This window comes from Ambystoma mexicanum, chromosome 3p, assembly GCF_040938575.1.
Source record: "Ambystoma mexicanum isolate Mex_15411 chromosome 3p, UKY_AmexF1_1, whole genome shotgun sequence".
NCBI lineage: Eukaryota > Metazoa > Chordata > Amphibia > Caudata > Ambystomatidae > Ambystoma > Ambystoma mexicanum.
Window position 1 is genome coordinate 312102554 of NC_090925.1, and position 14040 is coordinate 312116593.

The window sequence follows — 14040 nt, forward strand, 5'->3', positions numbered from 1 at the left end:
CAAGGAGGCCTCACATAATTTGGTGCCATTTATCACCACACTCAAACTCCTCCTTCAGCTCGGGGACTGTCCCAGACAATCTCAAGGATGCCTGGGTCATTCCTCTTCTGTAAAAAACGACTTTGGATGCTAACACACCCACCAATTACAGACCAATTACCACGGTCCCTTTTCTTTTAAAAATTCTTGATCGATCTGCATGCTTGCAGATCCAAGATTATCTCGAAACCAACAACCTCCTGGGTCTAAGGCAATCTGGTTTACGCCCCCGCTATGGCACAGAAACTGCTCTCTTAGACCTCAAAACTCGAATTGAAGACTTAAAAGACAAAGGAAAACTGGCCTTCCTACTCTTATTAGATCTATCCACAGCATTTGATTTAGTTAATCATCAAATCCTATGCCGCCACCTTAAAACTGCTGCCCATTTCTCGGATAAAGCCACAGCTTGGATCACCTCCTTCCTGGACAATAGATCCATGAGGGTTTTCTCCCCCTCCGCCACTGCTGAACCCTCTCCTGTCACTTGTGGAGTCCCCCAAGGATCATGTGTGTCCCCCACACTCTACAATGTCTTCACAAAACCTCTATTTGACATCTTGGATCTCATGGGTGTCACGTACACCAACTACGCCGACGACACCCAGATACTTATCCCCATTACAGGTGACCACAAAACCGACTCCCTATCAATCAATGCCATTTATCACGTCATCCAGGCCTGGATGGCGCAGCACAAACTCTGCTTAAACAACTAGAAGACTGAGCTCCTCATCCTTGGCTCACCCCAAAAACTCAGTAAGTTTGACTCATCATTCAAATCTTTCACCATTGATGGCAATTCCATCAAAGTGGCCAAGGATACCAAGACGCTAGGTATATACCTTGATACCACCCTCTCCTTATCTAGACAAACCAATGCAGTTTCATCAGCCGCATCTTACACATGCAAGCTCATCACAGCATGCCTCCCTTTTTTGTCCCCTGCCAACTGCACGAAACTTGCCAGGACACTGGTCCTCTCCAAAATTGATTATTGCAATGCCCTTTATCTGGGTACTAACCAATGCAATATCAGAAAACTTCAAATCATTCAAAACAATGCAATTAGAGCGGCACTTAACATTCCTAGGACTTCACATATCTTGAATACAGACAGAGCCTCCGTTGGCTCTCAGTTACTCAAAGAGTCTCTCTTAAAGCTCTTGCACTCGCACACAAAGGTATCGCCAACCAAGCCCCCAGCTACCTTACCAACAGGTTCACATCTCACACGGCTGCGAGACCACTCAGAAGTGCCCAAACTAACTGCCTCGTCATCCCACGCTTCAACCTCCATAGATAAGGCGGTCGCAGCTTCCCTGTCATGGCAGCCAAGTTGTGGAATGCTTTACCCAATCCGCTCCGAGCTGAACCCTCTTTCCCAGCCTTTAAGCGCAAAGCCAAAGCCTGGCTGTCCACCCACGACCCTGCATGACACTGACTGTAACCTCTACCTATTGCATCATAGACCTTTGTATCATATCCTGCCTTGCATTCTTGCACAGCCCTGTGTAACCGGCATACCCTTGTTTATGTTACGTGTATATCTTGTTTATTCAATGTAAATACTTCTGCCTGTAACTGCCTGTAACTAAGTAATGCGCCTGGTTGCCCTCAGGCCTGGTGCGCTATACAAATAAATAAAATACAAATACAAAGTAATGGGACAATGTAACTTTGGACCCACATTTATCTTTCATGTACGGTTACTGTATAGCAAGAATCTTGACAATTGGTGAGCCCTCTGGAACGATTGAGATAGGAAAGGGAACATGACAGGGCTTCCCACTATCCCCATTCCTGTTTGCGATCGTAATTGAGCTGCTAGCAGACCTTGTGAGACACAAACATGCAAGGAAAGGGGTCAGGATAAACGGACATACAAATATAATCTCATTGCATGCAGATGATATCCTGCGGTTTGCTAGAAGTCCAGGTGAAAATATATCATGCGGGATGGCTTAAATTCGGGATTACAGATCAACCCATCAAAGTCAGAATATTTTCCACTCACTAAGCCACACCTTGCCCAAGAAGTACATCAGGTTTTAAATGGGCCGCAAACAGTATCATGTATTTGGAGATTAAATATCTAACTCACATGTGACCTTGTGTAGAGATAACTATGGTTTGTACTTCGACCACTTTGTACACAAAGTCAACCACTAGTCAAAACACCCATTGACAATCGTGGGCAGGATCTCCTTGCTCAAGATTGTGGTTTTACCTAAACGACTATACGTATTCCAGAACATCGCAATTTGGCCAGGTCAATGATGCCAAGAACTAGATTCCATAATCTTACGATTCATGTGGCACTCTGGTGCAGTTTGGATGAAATGGGCTGCCCTCATTAAACCTTTTGATCAAGGGGGATTTGCAGCACATTATTTTAAACTGTATTGCATTGTTGCTCAGGCGCAATATGCACCACACTGGTTTCGTTTGGAAGGAGCCCCCGCACAGATGAAACGAATAATAGTCATGCTCTCTCACCAATACTAGCCCCTACGCACACAGACTGCTGGTGGATCCAGTACAGGTCACCATTTTGGCCTGGGAAAATCTATACCGCTTGATAAATGTGACACATACATACAGTAGAGAATTTCCCTTGTGGAGGTGTCAATCCTCTGCCCTGGTCCTGGTTTCAGTATCAGACGCTGGGGGACATGTATTATAATGGGAAATGTATTACTATATTGGACGCTATTCCAGACATATGGCATAATTCACCTCAACTATTACAATACTAAAGGATGAGGTCCTCCCTTCAATCCAGATGGAAGGGCTTTCCAGAAAAAGCCGATAGATCGATGCTTGTCGTATATATTTACTGGTGGGTGTAGACATATTGTAGGCACACTGTGTAAACTAGCAAATGAACATATGTCAGTAAGGTCCAATCATATTCGTATGAAATGGGCCAGGGATTTAGATACCGATATTTCTGATATGTGGAGATCTATGTGCTTTCTATGAAGGGAAGTATCCCTAAAGTCTAAATTTTGACTAATTCAAATGAAAATACTCTACAGATGGCACTATACCCCAGCCAGTAGGATGATGATTGGTGAAGTGGGAACAGGTAGATGTCCCAGATGTGGTTCCGAAAATGTTAATTATGCACATGCTTTGGGAATGTCGTAGACTGGTTGCGGTTTAGAATGGGATATGCAAGACACTGGGAAGAGTGCTGGACATCGCTGTCCTTCCCTCACCTGCCACATGTCTATTTTGTCAATATGAAGGGATACCCTACAATACGTGGAAGTTACTGCATTTATGCTTCCTGCTAGCAAACCATTGTATACTACAAAGTGGTCACACTCTGCTGCACCACAGAAAAAGAAATGGATGAAGGACATCATATGGCCGAACAACAGGGAAGCGTCTTGGAGACTACAATCACAGATGACTATGTGCCCCAAAGATGTAAGGTCAGGCTTTCAGAGATTCTGTTTGAATAATCCGGAATGGGTGAGCCCACAAGAACAAAAACTCAATTAATGCATTGTGATGTATATGGGAATTATATGCATTGTGAGATGGGAAACATTATCATAACAAGTTTCAAAAAGGTAGCAAAAATGTAAAAAGACAAAATGGAAACTGTTTCCCAGTACTGATAGTCTGAGGGACTGATCAGTTTCCCTATAACAAAATGAGCAAAAGGCCAGGAGAGTGAAGCTGAAGGTTTCACCTCCCTGAAAGTCAGGACAGGTTAAAAAACAAAAGCAAAACGTGTTGCCAAAAGAGAAATCTTGCCTAACGTTCGGGAACAGCAAAACAGCCAAGTAAGTAAAAGACTTCTGTATCAGTTCAAATGGCAGGATCTGGTCAACCAGGGACTTGCAACACAGACAAACTATGACCCAAAAACCCATAAGAAGAAGAATCTGACTTCCCAGGTGGGTAACAAACCAGCTAGGAATGAAAGCAATAGAGAAGGCAGAGGAACCCGGTCAGGCGGCTCTGGCAGCTTGAAGGGCGAAACGGAACAGCTCGCCAGCACAGAATAGCTCCAGTACAGGGACAATAGTGAAGGTGACCCAAGACAACACAGCCAAAGCAGAGGCAGGATAGTGCTATCACACAACCCTTCTGGATATCAGAAGCTTGCTACCTCAAGGCGCTACATCCAGGGGCACGAGATGGCAAGACAGCAGAAACAACACCCATATACACTCCCAGCATGGAACATCCATCCCGTTCACAAGGACAACTCTTGGTTGACAGCCCAGAAAGGACACCCAGTAGCCAAAAATGAAAACCAGATCCAAGTTAAAAGGACAGAGGACACATCCAGTATAGTCAGATGTGGTCCTTAAAAGCAGCAGCAGAGCTTTGATGCAAAATTCCTCCAGCATTTGAGTAAATCTATTAAACTCCCACCGAAATTATGGCAGGGTCAGGGTCTCCACAATTGGGTATACCCAATTACTCATGGCCTTGACTAAGTCAGCCCTCTAATCACACAAAAGGGCAGTCACACAAAGGTTTTGGCGGCCAGCCAATTAGACTGGCCCTAAAAACCACCAAACACGCCAATCCACCCACTCTGTTTGAATATTTGTCTGTCTAGGGTTAAGGGACATTCTAAACCAGTACAAACTACCACAGAGGATGCAGGAGTGGCCTCAGAGTGAGCATCTGTTTGCAAAACAGCCATTTTAAGCATGCCTTATGGTTTCCCCAAGCAAAGGAATGACCCAAAAGATAAAAATGACAGAGTAGGACTTCGAAAAATACATAAGTACCCCGATGTCCATCTTAAAGGTACATTGGGCTATAATGCAATTAAACTGGCTGTACCCGTGGTGAAGAGTGGGAGGATGAACACCTTTACTCATTCAGATTATGTAGATCTCTGAGTCAAGAAAAAGAATCCATCTGCATTTAAAAGTCTACACTCACACTGAATATGGGTCCAATATAAGTGGATGGTTGAGCTCTCAAAACAGAGGGGAGTTGATTATTCATCGTCCCTATAGACAATATCTCACCTCAGTGCCATGCTGCAACTCAAACTTGTAGAAGAAAGCCCAGGCATCCCCTAGGTCCGAATCTATCTTCACTGTCCGGTGGAACCACTCTCGAGCCTTGGTGATCTTGCGCTCACTCCAGAAAAGCCTTTAAAGCAGAGCAAAAAAAAGGTTAGCACTACTTTAACAGTATTTGTTACCATTGCCACATTGCTTTCTAATAAATCCTCTTTGCTTGAAGGAATACACTGTGGATTCCCTACCTAATTTCTAAACTGCATACAGAAACGGCTTTGTCTACAAAGATTTAAAACTGGTTAAGCATGCATAGGATGACACCAAAATTAAATATCACACCATACTTACAAGAAAGCTTCTTGCAGATTACAAATACACAGTGAAAATCTCACTATTACTGAATTCAGGAAACATCATTAACTGAGGATGTACTCCCCATGTCACAAACGATCATCAATTGGAAAAGCAAGCTATAGAACCATCACACTACCAACGTTTATTTACTGTTGTCGTTTTCGTAATTGCCTGAATGATAAAATAAACAACTGACAACATGCTAAAAAACGTACACAAGAAGATGTCTTACCTCACTGACCAGTCTGTTACCTACTAAGGCCAGTGTCATACTATCAACACTGAACTGGATTGCAAAGAGAAATAAACTACGGAACCCTTTCTGTTTAGGTGTTCATTTAAATGGCGCTATGATTATACGTGCAATTAAATAGTTATCACTAGAAAACGTGGACCGTCTTCGATTAATTTGTATGTCATTCTAACCAGGTTGTCATGCTTTACTTCTGCCAATGCCAGTGTAACCACTCTACTACACTATAAATAACAGGTGGATGCAAATATAAAACCAACTGCTAAAACAGTGATTGAATTAAGCATTCTGTATGGATTCTTTAACCAACTCCCCTTTAACCAAACCCCAATCCTGGTCTGTCCTAAATTGGAGTTAGAGGCAGCTGCAATTCAAGCAAGTCAGCCATTGCTGGCTCTGATATTTGGCCACCCTGTTTGAACGTCAGACTATCCAAAGCTGCAAGGCTAGTAAAGGCTGTCGCACAAAGGCCAGGTCTATAAGGTGCTCTGCAGTGTTCACTATTCTGTCCTAAAAGTAAACATTTTACATACCTGTAACAAGAGTTCTGCTGCAATAAAATAGGCTTTAAGTCCCTGCCATGAAATACATTTCAACCATGATCTTTTAAGAGTGATTATTTAAATGATTCTCTTTTTAAACCAATATTTTTAAATACAATGAAAACCCCATACAGGAGTCCTCAGAATAAGAATTGGCATTTATCCTTTTAGTTTTTAGAGGTTCCAAAATGCTTGCAGCAGGGGGATCTAGTTCTTTGCATTTCGAAGTACACATGTAAAACAAGTGCCTCCGACACACAGGGAGGAAAGGCAGGGGCGACGCAAATATAAGGGGGATACATCTCCTGGAGCACTAGAAAGGTGAACATTCCTGAGACAGTAATGATGACCCTTCCCATACTCAATCTGACAATAGACTTCAAAGCTGCATACTTCAGCTGAGGTGAAAAAAGGGATTGATAGACAAGAAAGTCTTCTAATAAAGCTAATGACTGATGCATGTGACACATTCTAAGCAAGAGCACTTGCAAAAAATATGGATACATTTCCACTGGCCAGCCCTATCGGTTTTTGGGAGGGTTGGGCGGCGGGGGTCGATAAACACGACAGACAGAATAATGCAATTTAGATTTAAAATATGTGACTGGCTTTAATCCAATGAGACACACGTTTTCGCAGTGACATATCTTGGCTGGGTGCAGCAAGAGGATATGAAATCATTTTGTAAGGCAGACTGCAAGCTGCGTGAAAAGAAATCGAGTACGTATAGCCGCTGGAAAATATAGCCAGTCCCAGAGCAACGCCAGGGGGTGAATGTCATAGACCAAAACAATCAGGGCTTTCCCTTCAATCACCAAGACAGGATAACAGGTTGCAAATTCGGGAATGATGTAGGCGATGCATTGAAGCTTCGCAACAGACCAGGACATCACATTCATGCTTACTACACTGATCCAAAAGATGATTACATATGAATTTGATTTATTACTTTGCTGCTAAAACCAAAGCTTAAATGAAATTAAATCTGCAGTAGAATTAAAAAACACCCATTCAAAAGAAAGAGGTTTTACTGTCAAGGTAGCTATACCTTTTGGAGGGAAGTAAGGCCCTCAGCTTTACTTCCCTTGCCCTGTGCTTATTTCTAATGGGGTAACTGATCAGTCCCTAAGACTATATTACTGGAAGATTATATCACCCTGAGTGGATTACTTGTATTTTTAAAGCTGCATACATCACTTTAAATGAAGTGTTATTAGGATACTTTGTATCCTTATACCGTTTTGGATGGACCTTTGGAATAACCTGGGAATTATACAGCATGCACGTATTCCGAGGGTGAAGGAAAAAACATACCATCAATTGGTAATAATGGATATGCTCACTAAAGGATCTGGCCATCCTTTATTTAAGGACTAGATGGTGGTTAAGATGGATTTCTAAAATCTGGCCTGGTGGACAGATTCCAGGAGGCCACCCTAGTTATAGTGAAACAGGGAACTCTGGTTAGCTAAACTCAATCAAGATAAGCACAGAGAGTCGTCAAGGCTTAGTCTCAGGAGTGAGTTTGTGTGGTCAGGGGTCCACAATGAGTCCACACAGTGAAATACACAATGATTCTGCTTAGACAGGTACTTGCAAAAATACTATTATCGGCCCAAAAACACTAGAAAAATTAATCATGCAGGTAATACTATCGGTTAGGGATGTTTCCCTAAAGTCCACAACAGTTGAGACTCTATAAAACGATCCCATGGTACGCAGGGCCTAATTCCCCTGAAGAGCAGCCATGCTTATTTTATGAGGAGGATGTGAGCTGTAGGTAAGTACAATTAACTAAGTGAATACATAGGACCAAAGAAACACTCTCAGACTTGTAGTTATAGTTGTTGGGTAAGGTTTTCAAAGCGATGATAAATCTTTCTGACCTGTGTCAACCCCAGAACGTTTTGCTTTGCTGGGGGCCTCCGTTAGTGGGAACCTTTTTCACACTTGCAGAATCTTTTACCCGTTTTATGGGTATCATTAAGACTCTTCGTAGTGTCTATTTAATGTTATCGTCCGACAACTTTTGGTAAATAACTTTTTGTTGTTGCAGGGTTGCCCTTGGGGCTCCCCTTTTAACTTTCTCTGGCTAACAGTGTGAGAACTACAGTTCCCAAGGATAGAAACGATCTTTGGATCCTTTTTATATTTAATTAGGTAAGACCAGCACCCCCCACCCCCACCTTATGTGGTGTGCTGGGGAGATACCGAGTATCCCCTTTCTCATTTTAAATGCAGTACAAGGAAAAACTTACCTTTAATGGCTGGTGGCCTTGAACCTTTTGATTAATTCGGTGCACCTTTACCGCGGGCTGTTTGCACGGTTCCATGTCATTTCATCGCCTGATTTTACATCGCCATGCTTTTAAACGTGCACATTCCATCGAATGTGCTCATCGTTTTTTTTTTTTGTGGGGGCAGTCCCCCCACCCACATTTATGTTTTACTATTGCCCACCTGCCCAAACCCTTTTTTGCCCTTTCCCACCTCCCCCCTAAAAAATTTGATGAGCACATTCAATGTAATGTGCACGTTTAAAAGCCTGGGGATGTGAAAGCAGGCGATGAAAGGACGTCGTACCGTTTGCACAGCTCCGATAACGGGACACATCAGTGCTCATTTTACCAAAATGGACCCTCTCTTGTTTTTTCGACATTTTAGTGTTCCTGGTCCTTTCTTGTTCCTTACCCTGACATCTAGGGTGGGAAGTTCCTTTGCGTGATTTTTATCTTCAGCGAGACTCCTGCGGACTCCCCGCCCAGGCTCCAGAGTGTCTGCGAAGGCAGGAAGCGAGGGAGGAGTCCAAAACTCTGCAGCCCTTTGTCTTCCAGCCTAAGTGCGAGATTCCAGTTCAACTACTGTTTCCCAGAGAATATAAAGTGAAATTGACTTTGCTAGCCTTTCCAAATTCCTAGACCCAGCACACACCATCTTACAAGGACTGCTGGAGGGGTTACATAGGTATCCCCTGTGTCTAAATACTCATGTAGCAGTCAAATGCTACCCTTTCCTATTGAAAAGGCTGGTGGCAGTGGTTTTACAACAAACTACCATGATGTTTCCCGACCGCGAACACCGGTAGCTAAAAATCACGGGAGACATGTTTTTCAAGATTCCGCCTTATGCCCCTTTTTTTTTTTAAACAGGTCCCAGTCTTCTTTTTTTGCCGTTTCTTTTTGGAAAGGTCCTTCTAGTGTTGGTCTATACGCGCCAACCCATGTTTGGTCCCTTTGTTCGTGACCCTTTGGCGGTCTTCAGGAATGAAGACCGTCTCTGGCGTAGTGTCTGGGGTGGGCAGGAAGTGAGGGAGGTGCCAGAAACTCCCTGTGCTTAGTCTCCTAGGAGACCCAAATGCACTCTGGCGTGATTGGCTGGCTGACTGTCTGGCAAGGACAGCCACTCTGCTGGGTGAGGGACAGCTAGGCTGGAATGAAAGGGAGAGAACTGTTTAAAAGGCGAGTCTCTTGGACTGGAAAGCAGAGTCGACCACTGTAATGAAAGAACCAAAGAAGAGCTGGAAGAGGACGGCTGTTGCAACTCCTGGACTGTTAGTTTGCCCGGTGAGCCCTTGCTGCAGGTCCAAATTGCCAAGTTCATCTCGACAGAGGAGCCCCTTCAAGGACGACTTCTCCCTTTGAGTTGGTGGGACCAATCAACTCGTAAGCCACCTGGATACCATTCTCAAGGCTGGTTAGGATTAACCAGGGAGAGGGATACCAGCTTGTGCACTTGAAGCTACAGCTACTAGAACTGAATTGACTTCATCTTGTTTGCTTTTTGGACGATCCTGTGCAGTGCAGGAGTCCCCTGACGTCCTCCCTCTTGTCCCCACAACTGAGCCTCAGGAAAAGTGAGCTCTGCAGGAACTGCCAGGAAGCAACGTCTTTAGCTGCATTTTGTTCTTCATACTAAGGTACTGTGCCAACCCGATTGAGAGAATGCCACTCTCGCAGTGAAAGTTCGTGAAACTTTCCCAACTTGCAGGCCTAATCAGCTTGGGACCCGACATATGATTCTTTTTCGCCTAAACTACTTCTGAGAACTTTTGCAAAGTCTTTACTGTTTGATACCAGAACTGCTCTTTCCTTTCCAGAACACTAGCCCATTGACCTTGGCCTGGCCTATTGACTTGAAATGAACTCTTCTGGTGAACGGAAATGATTTGCACTGTCTAACAAGTATATGGGATATATTGTACTTACCTCATCCCTTTTGCTCACTTCTAAGTAACTGAACTGGCATTTTGCTCCTATTTCAGAGGAGCTCAAACCGTCTCAAAATCTAGTTTTGTGTTGAAGTGTATTTGTATATAATATTAAGTTGCTTCCTTCTAGTGAAATGTTTTCTAAATGATTGTGTAATAAATTAATAAGTGTTTTACCAAGAAACCTTGAGTATAAGTGTCTACTTCAACCACTGTGATTGAAAGTCCTCTGTGTAATTACTTGTACTGCTCACAGTTACTCTTGAGATAAGTCTGGCTGCTCAGCTCTCAACCAAAAACTGTGCGGTACAGACTTATACCAAAGGTTGGTTTGGCTAACACCTGCAGTCCTAATTGTGTGTAGTGGTCCCAGAGGGTACTGCATGCAATTCTGCCTAACAGCCCTTCCTTCCAATCGACCAGGGGACTCCGAAAACGATGACCCCGACTCATAGCCTGGTGAGACCCACTAGACTTAAGAAGACCTGCATTTTGAGCAATCCCACGTCGTGCTGCGATCTTGCGGGGCTGCAATACCCAAATACCTCGAGCCATTGTGCGGTGCACAGACTTCAGAATCTCGCTGAAACTTCGTGGGCATCCTGCTGGATCTCCAGAGGCACAGTTCTAGGCTGAAAAGCCCCCTAACCAGAGTGCTGGACCTTGCAAACAACAAGAATCTGACCAGCGATATTCTGTCTTTTTCGTTGCTCCCGAAAAAGGCACCAAATCCACAGAGCCGCATCCAGCCGAGAAGAAAACCTTGCCTAGAGCCTACCCCATGATCCTTGCTGCAAAAGTCCTTCCAGTGACCTGTCTTCTTGATGAAGGAGACAATGACCAGGTTTTTGGCTGCAAATCCTGAAGGCCTCCTTCTGCAAAATCTTCTGTGCTGAGGTACTGCGCTGGCTTGGGTATTTACTTGCCTTAAGTCTCTTGTGATTCCTGTGTAGTTTTGGGGTGTTTTCTGTGATTGGGAGTCCTCTCGTCCAGTACCCCTGCTGGAATCCCCCTAGGGTGTCTTCTGTGAAGCCCCTGACCCTAAACTAGCTCTAAAGTAAAGTAATTACTTGTTCTAACAGTCTTCCTTAGGAACTCAGACTTTTGCTACTTAAGAACCTATCCTGTCCAAACCTGCCTGTTGGGCACTAGGCCCTAGTGACCCCCCCTCCCTTCTGCCACTGAGAACACTCATGCTCCAAGAATAAGGGAAAGACTTCAGGATTAGGCCTTTTGCCTAAAAAAGAGAATATGTGTTTAAAAGTTACTTGCAAAATAAGTTGGTTTGTAACTGTAAGTCAGAGTGAACAGTTACACAAGTTATTACTTACCTTAGAAATGTTAGCAATTATGAAAAGTATATGCAACATCTTCCTTTCCTTAGAAACTGTTTCGCCATTGTACCAGAAAGTAGGCTATATTACTCACCTGTGATTTGGCTGTGCCTCTTTCCCAAAAGTAATGCTGTTGGCTTTACTATTTCTTTCAGAGAATAGGTGTATAAGTTTCCCAACTGGGTCTTGCTTCCCCTGACTTGCTGTTAGCCTGTCCAGGATAAGTCTGCATTAGGTTTTACCTACCTAGAATGACCTTGAGTCATTCATAAAGCGTAACACTGGGTTTAGCTTTCTCTGGTTTGTTTTAGACAGACACAAAAACCGTCTTAGGTTTATACCTCCTTTTAAGTCGCTGATAGCTCCTGTAAAAAGTGTATAGGTTTTACTTACCTTGAGTATAACTGTGTTATCCAAAAATAAGTTAGAGGGTATACTACCATGAGATTACTGAAAGTAATGTAAAAATAACTATTGGCTTTGACCTCCCTAGAACTCCTGTTATTTGTTCCAAATAAGTTTATATGCTTTGGCCTGTGTATCTTCAAGCATAGTGTTGTGTTTTTCCATAAAGTGTTTATATGAACTGTGATGGTACTTATTTCACCCAAGATTTATCTGCGCCTACTTGTATTGAAATACACCGTTTATTTTTACAATATATTTCAGTGTTTCAGTGTTTCTTTGGACCATTTGTATTACAATTTCTTTGTACTGATTCTACAGCCCTATCTCTGTCCTAAGATAGGGCTGGCTGCTCTGTCTACGCTACCATGAAGTCAGGTGGTACAGCCTTATACTAAGAGTGGAGTCTTGTACTGCCTCAGTGGAATGGCTTTACCAAGCCCTTAGTTGGACTTCAGAATAACTGTCCTAACACCCTTCCTTCCAAGTGACCTGGGAACTCCGAAAACAATGACCCTGACCCAGTGAGATCCACTAGACTCAAGAAGACCTGCATTTCTAGCCATCCCACGTCGCTCTGAGACCTTGCGGGGCAACAATACCCTGGAACCTCGAGCCATTGTGCGGTGCAGTCTTCCAAATTCTGAATCTTGCTGAAACTTTGTGGGCATCCTGCTGGACCACCAGAGAAGTGACTAGAGTCCGAAAAGTCCCCTCAACAGAGTGCTGCATCTTGCAAACGACAGGAATCCGACCAGCGATATTCAGTCCCTTCTGGCTCCTGAAAAGGCAGCCAAAATCACAGAACCGCATCCAGCCGCCAAGAAATTCTTGCCTGGAGCCTCCCCTGCATATCATGCTTCAAAAGTCCCTGCATGGTCCTGTCTTCAGTCTTCAGGACAAGGAATTCAACGATTGGGTTTTTGGCTGCAGATCATGAAGTCCTGCTGCTAATTCTTCTCTGCTGACGTACTGTGTTGGCTTGGGTATTACTTACCTTAAGTCTCTTGTGATTCCTGTGTAGCTTTGGGGTGTTACTTGCGATTGTGAGTCCCCTCATCCAGTTCACTGAGGCCCACTGCTGGAATCCTCCAAGGGTGTCTTTCTCAGAAGGCCCTGTACCCACAACTAACTCTAAAGTGACATACATACTTGTTTGACCATTCTTCCTTAGGAACTCTGACTTTTGCTACTTCAGTGCCTTTCTGAACTGTCTGTTGGATCTAGTGTCCCCCATCTGCCACCGAGAACATTCATGCTCCAAGAATAAGGGAAAGACTTTCTATGGATAGGGCCTGTTGCCTAGAAAAGAGAACAAGTGTTTAAAAGTTGACTTCCTTGTAAATGAGTTAGTTGGTAACCAATGCTGAGAGTGAACAGTTACACAAGTTCTTATTTACCTTGAATATGTGTTTTGCCATTATGAAAAGTATATAGAAGGTTAATTTACTCACCTGTGAATTGGTTGTGCCTCTTCCCCCAAAAGTAATGCTGTTGGCTTCACTTTACTATTCCTGTTAGGATAAACATGTATGAGTGCGCCAATTGGGTCTTGCTTCCCACGATTTACTGTTAGCCTGTCTAGAATAAGTATGCCTTAGGTTATGCTAACTTTTAAGTTGATGGTAGCTCCTTTAAAAAGTATGTAGGTTTTACTTAACTTGAGCTAGTTGTGTGCCATCCTAAAATAAGTTATAAAGTTATTGCTTACCTCCATCTGTTTTCCACTCATCTGAAAAGAAACTAATAGTATATTACAAAATTAGGTTTTACCTGCCTAGAATAGCTGTGTGCCACTGCCATTGTTGAAAAGTGTTCTTTAGTTGTAGCTGACCTTGGTCTGCCTGGTGCAATTCAAAATTAATGTAAATTGTTCTTGCTTAACTTAGTGAGTTTTCCA

General features: G+C 43.4%; 1 protein-coding gene across 1 annotated transcript in view; it reads right to left on the reverse strand.

Annotated features, from left to right (window-relative positions):
- The window catches only part of PRPF6 (pre-mRNA processing factor 6), an 845164-nt gene that overhangs the window by 29388 nt on the left and 801736 nt on the right, over positions 1-14040 (reverse strand). The window contains exon 20 of the mRNA XM_069650843.1: positions 5049-5175. Within this exon, the coding sequence (XP_069506944.1) occupies positions 5049-5175 (127 nt within the window). The remainder of the gene's footprint in view (positions 1-5048; positions 5176-14040) is intronic.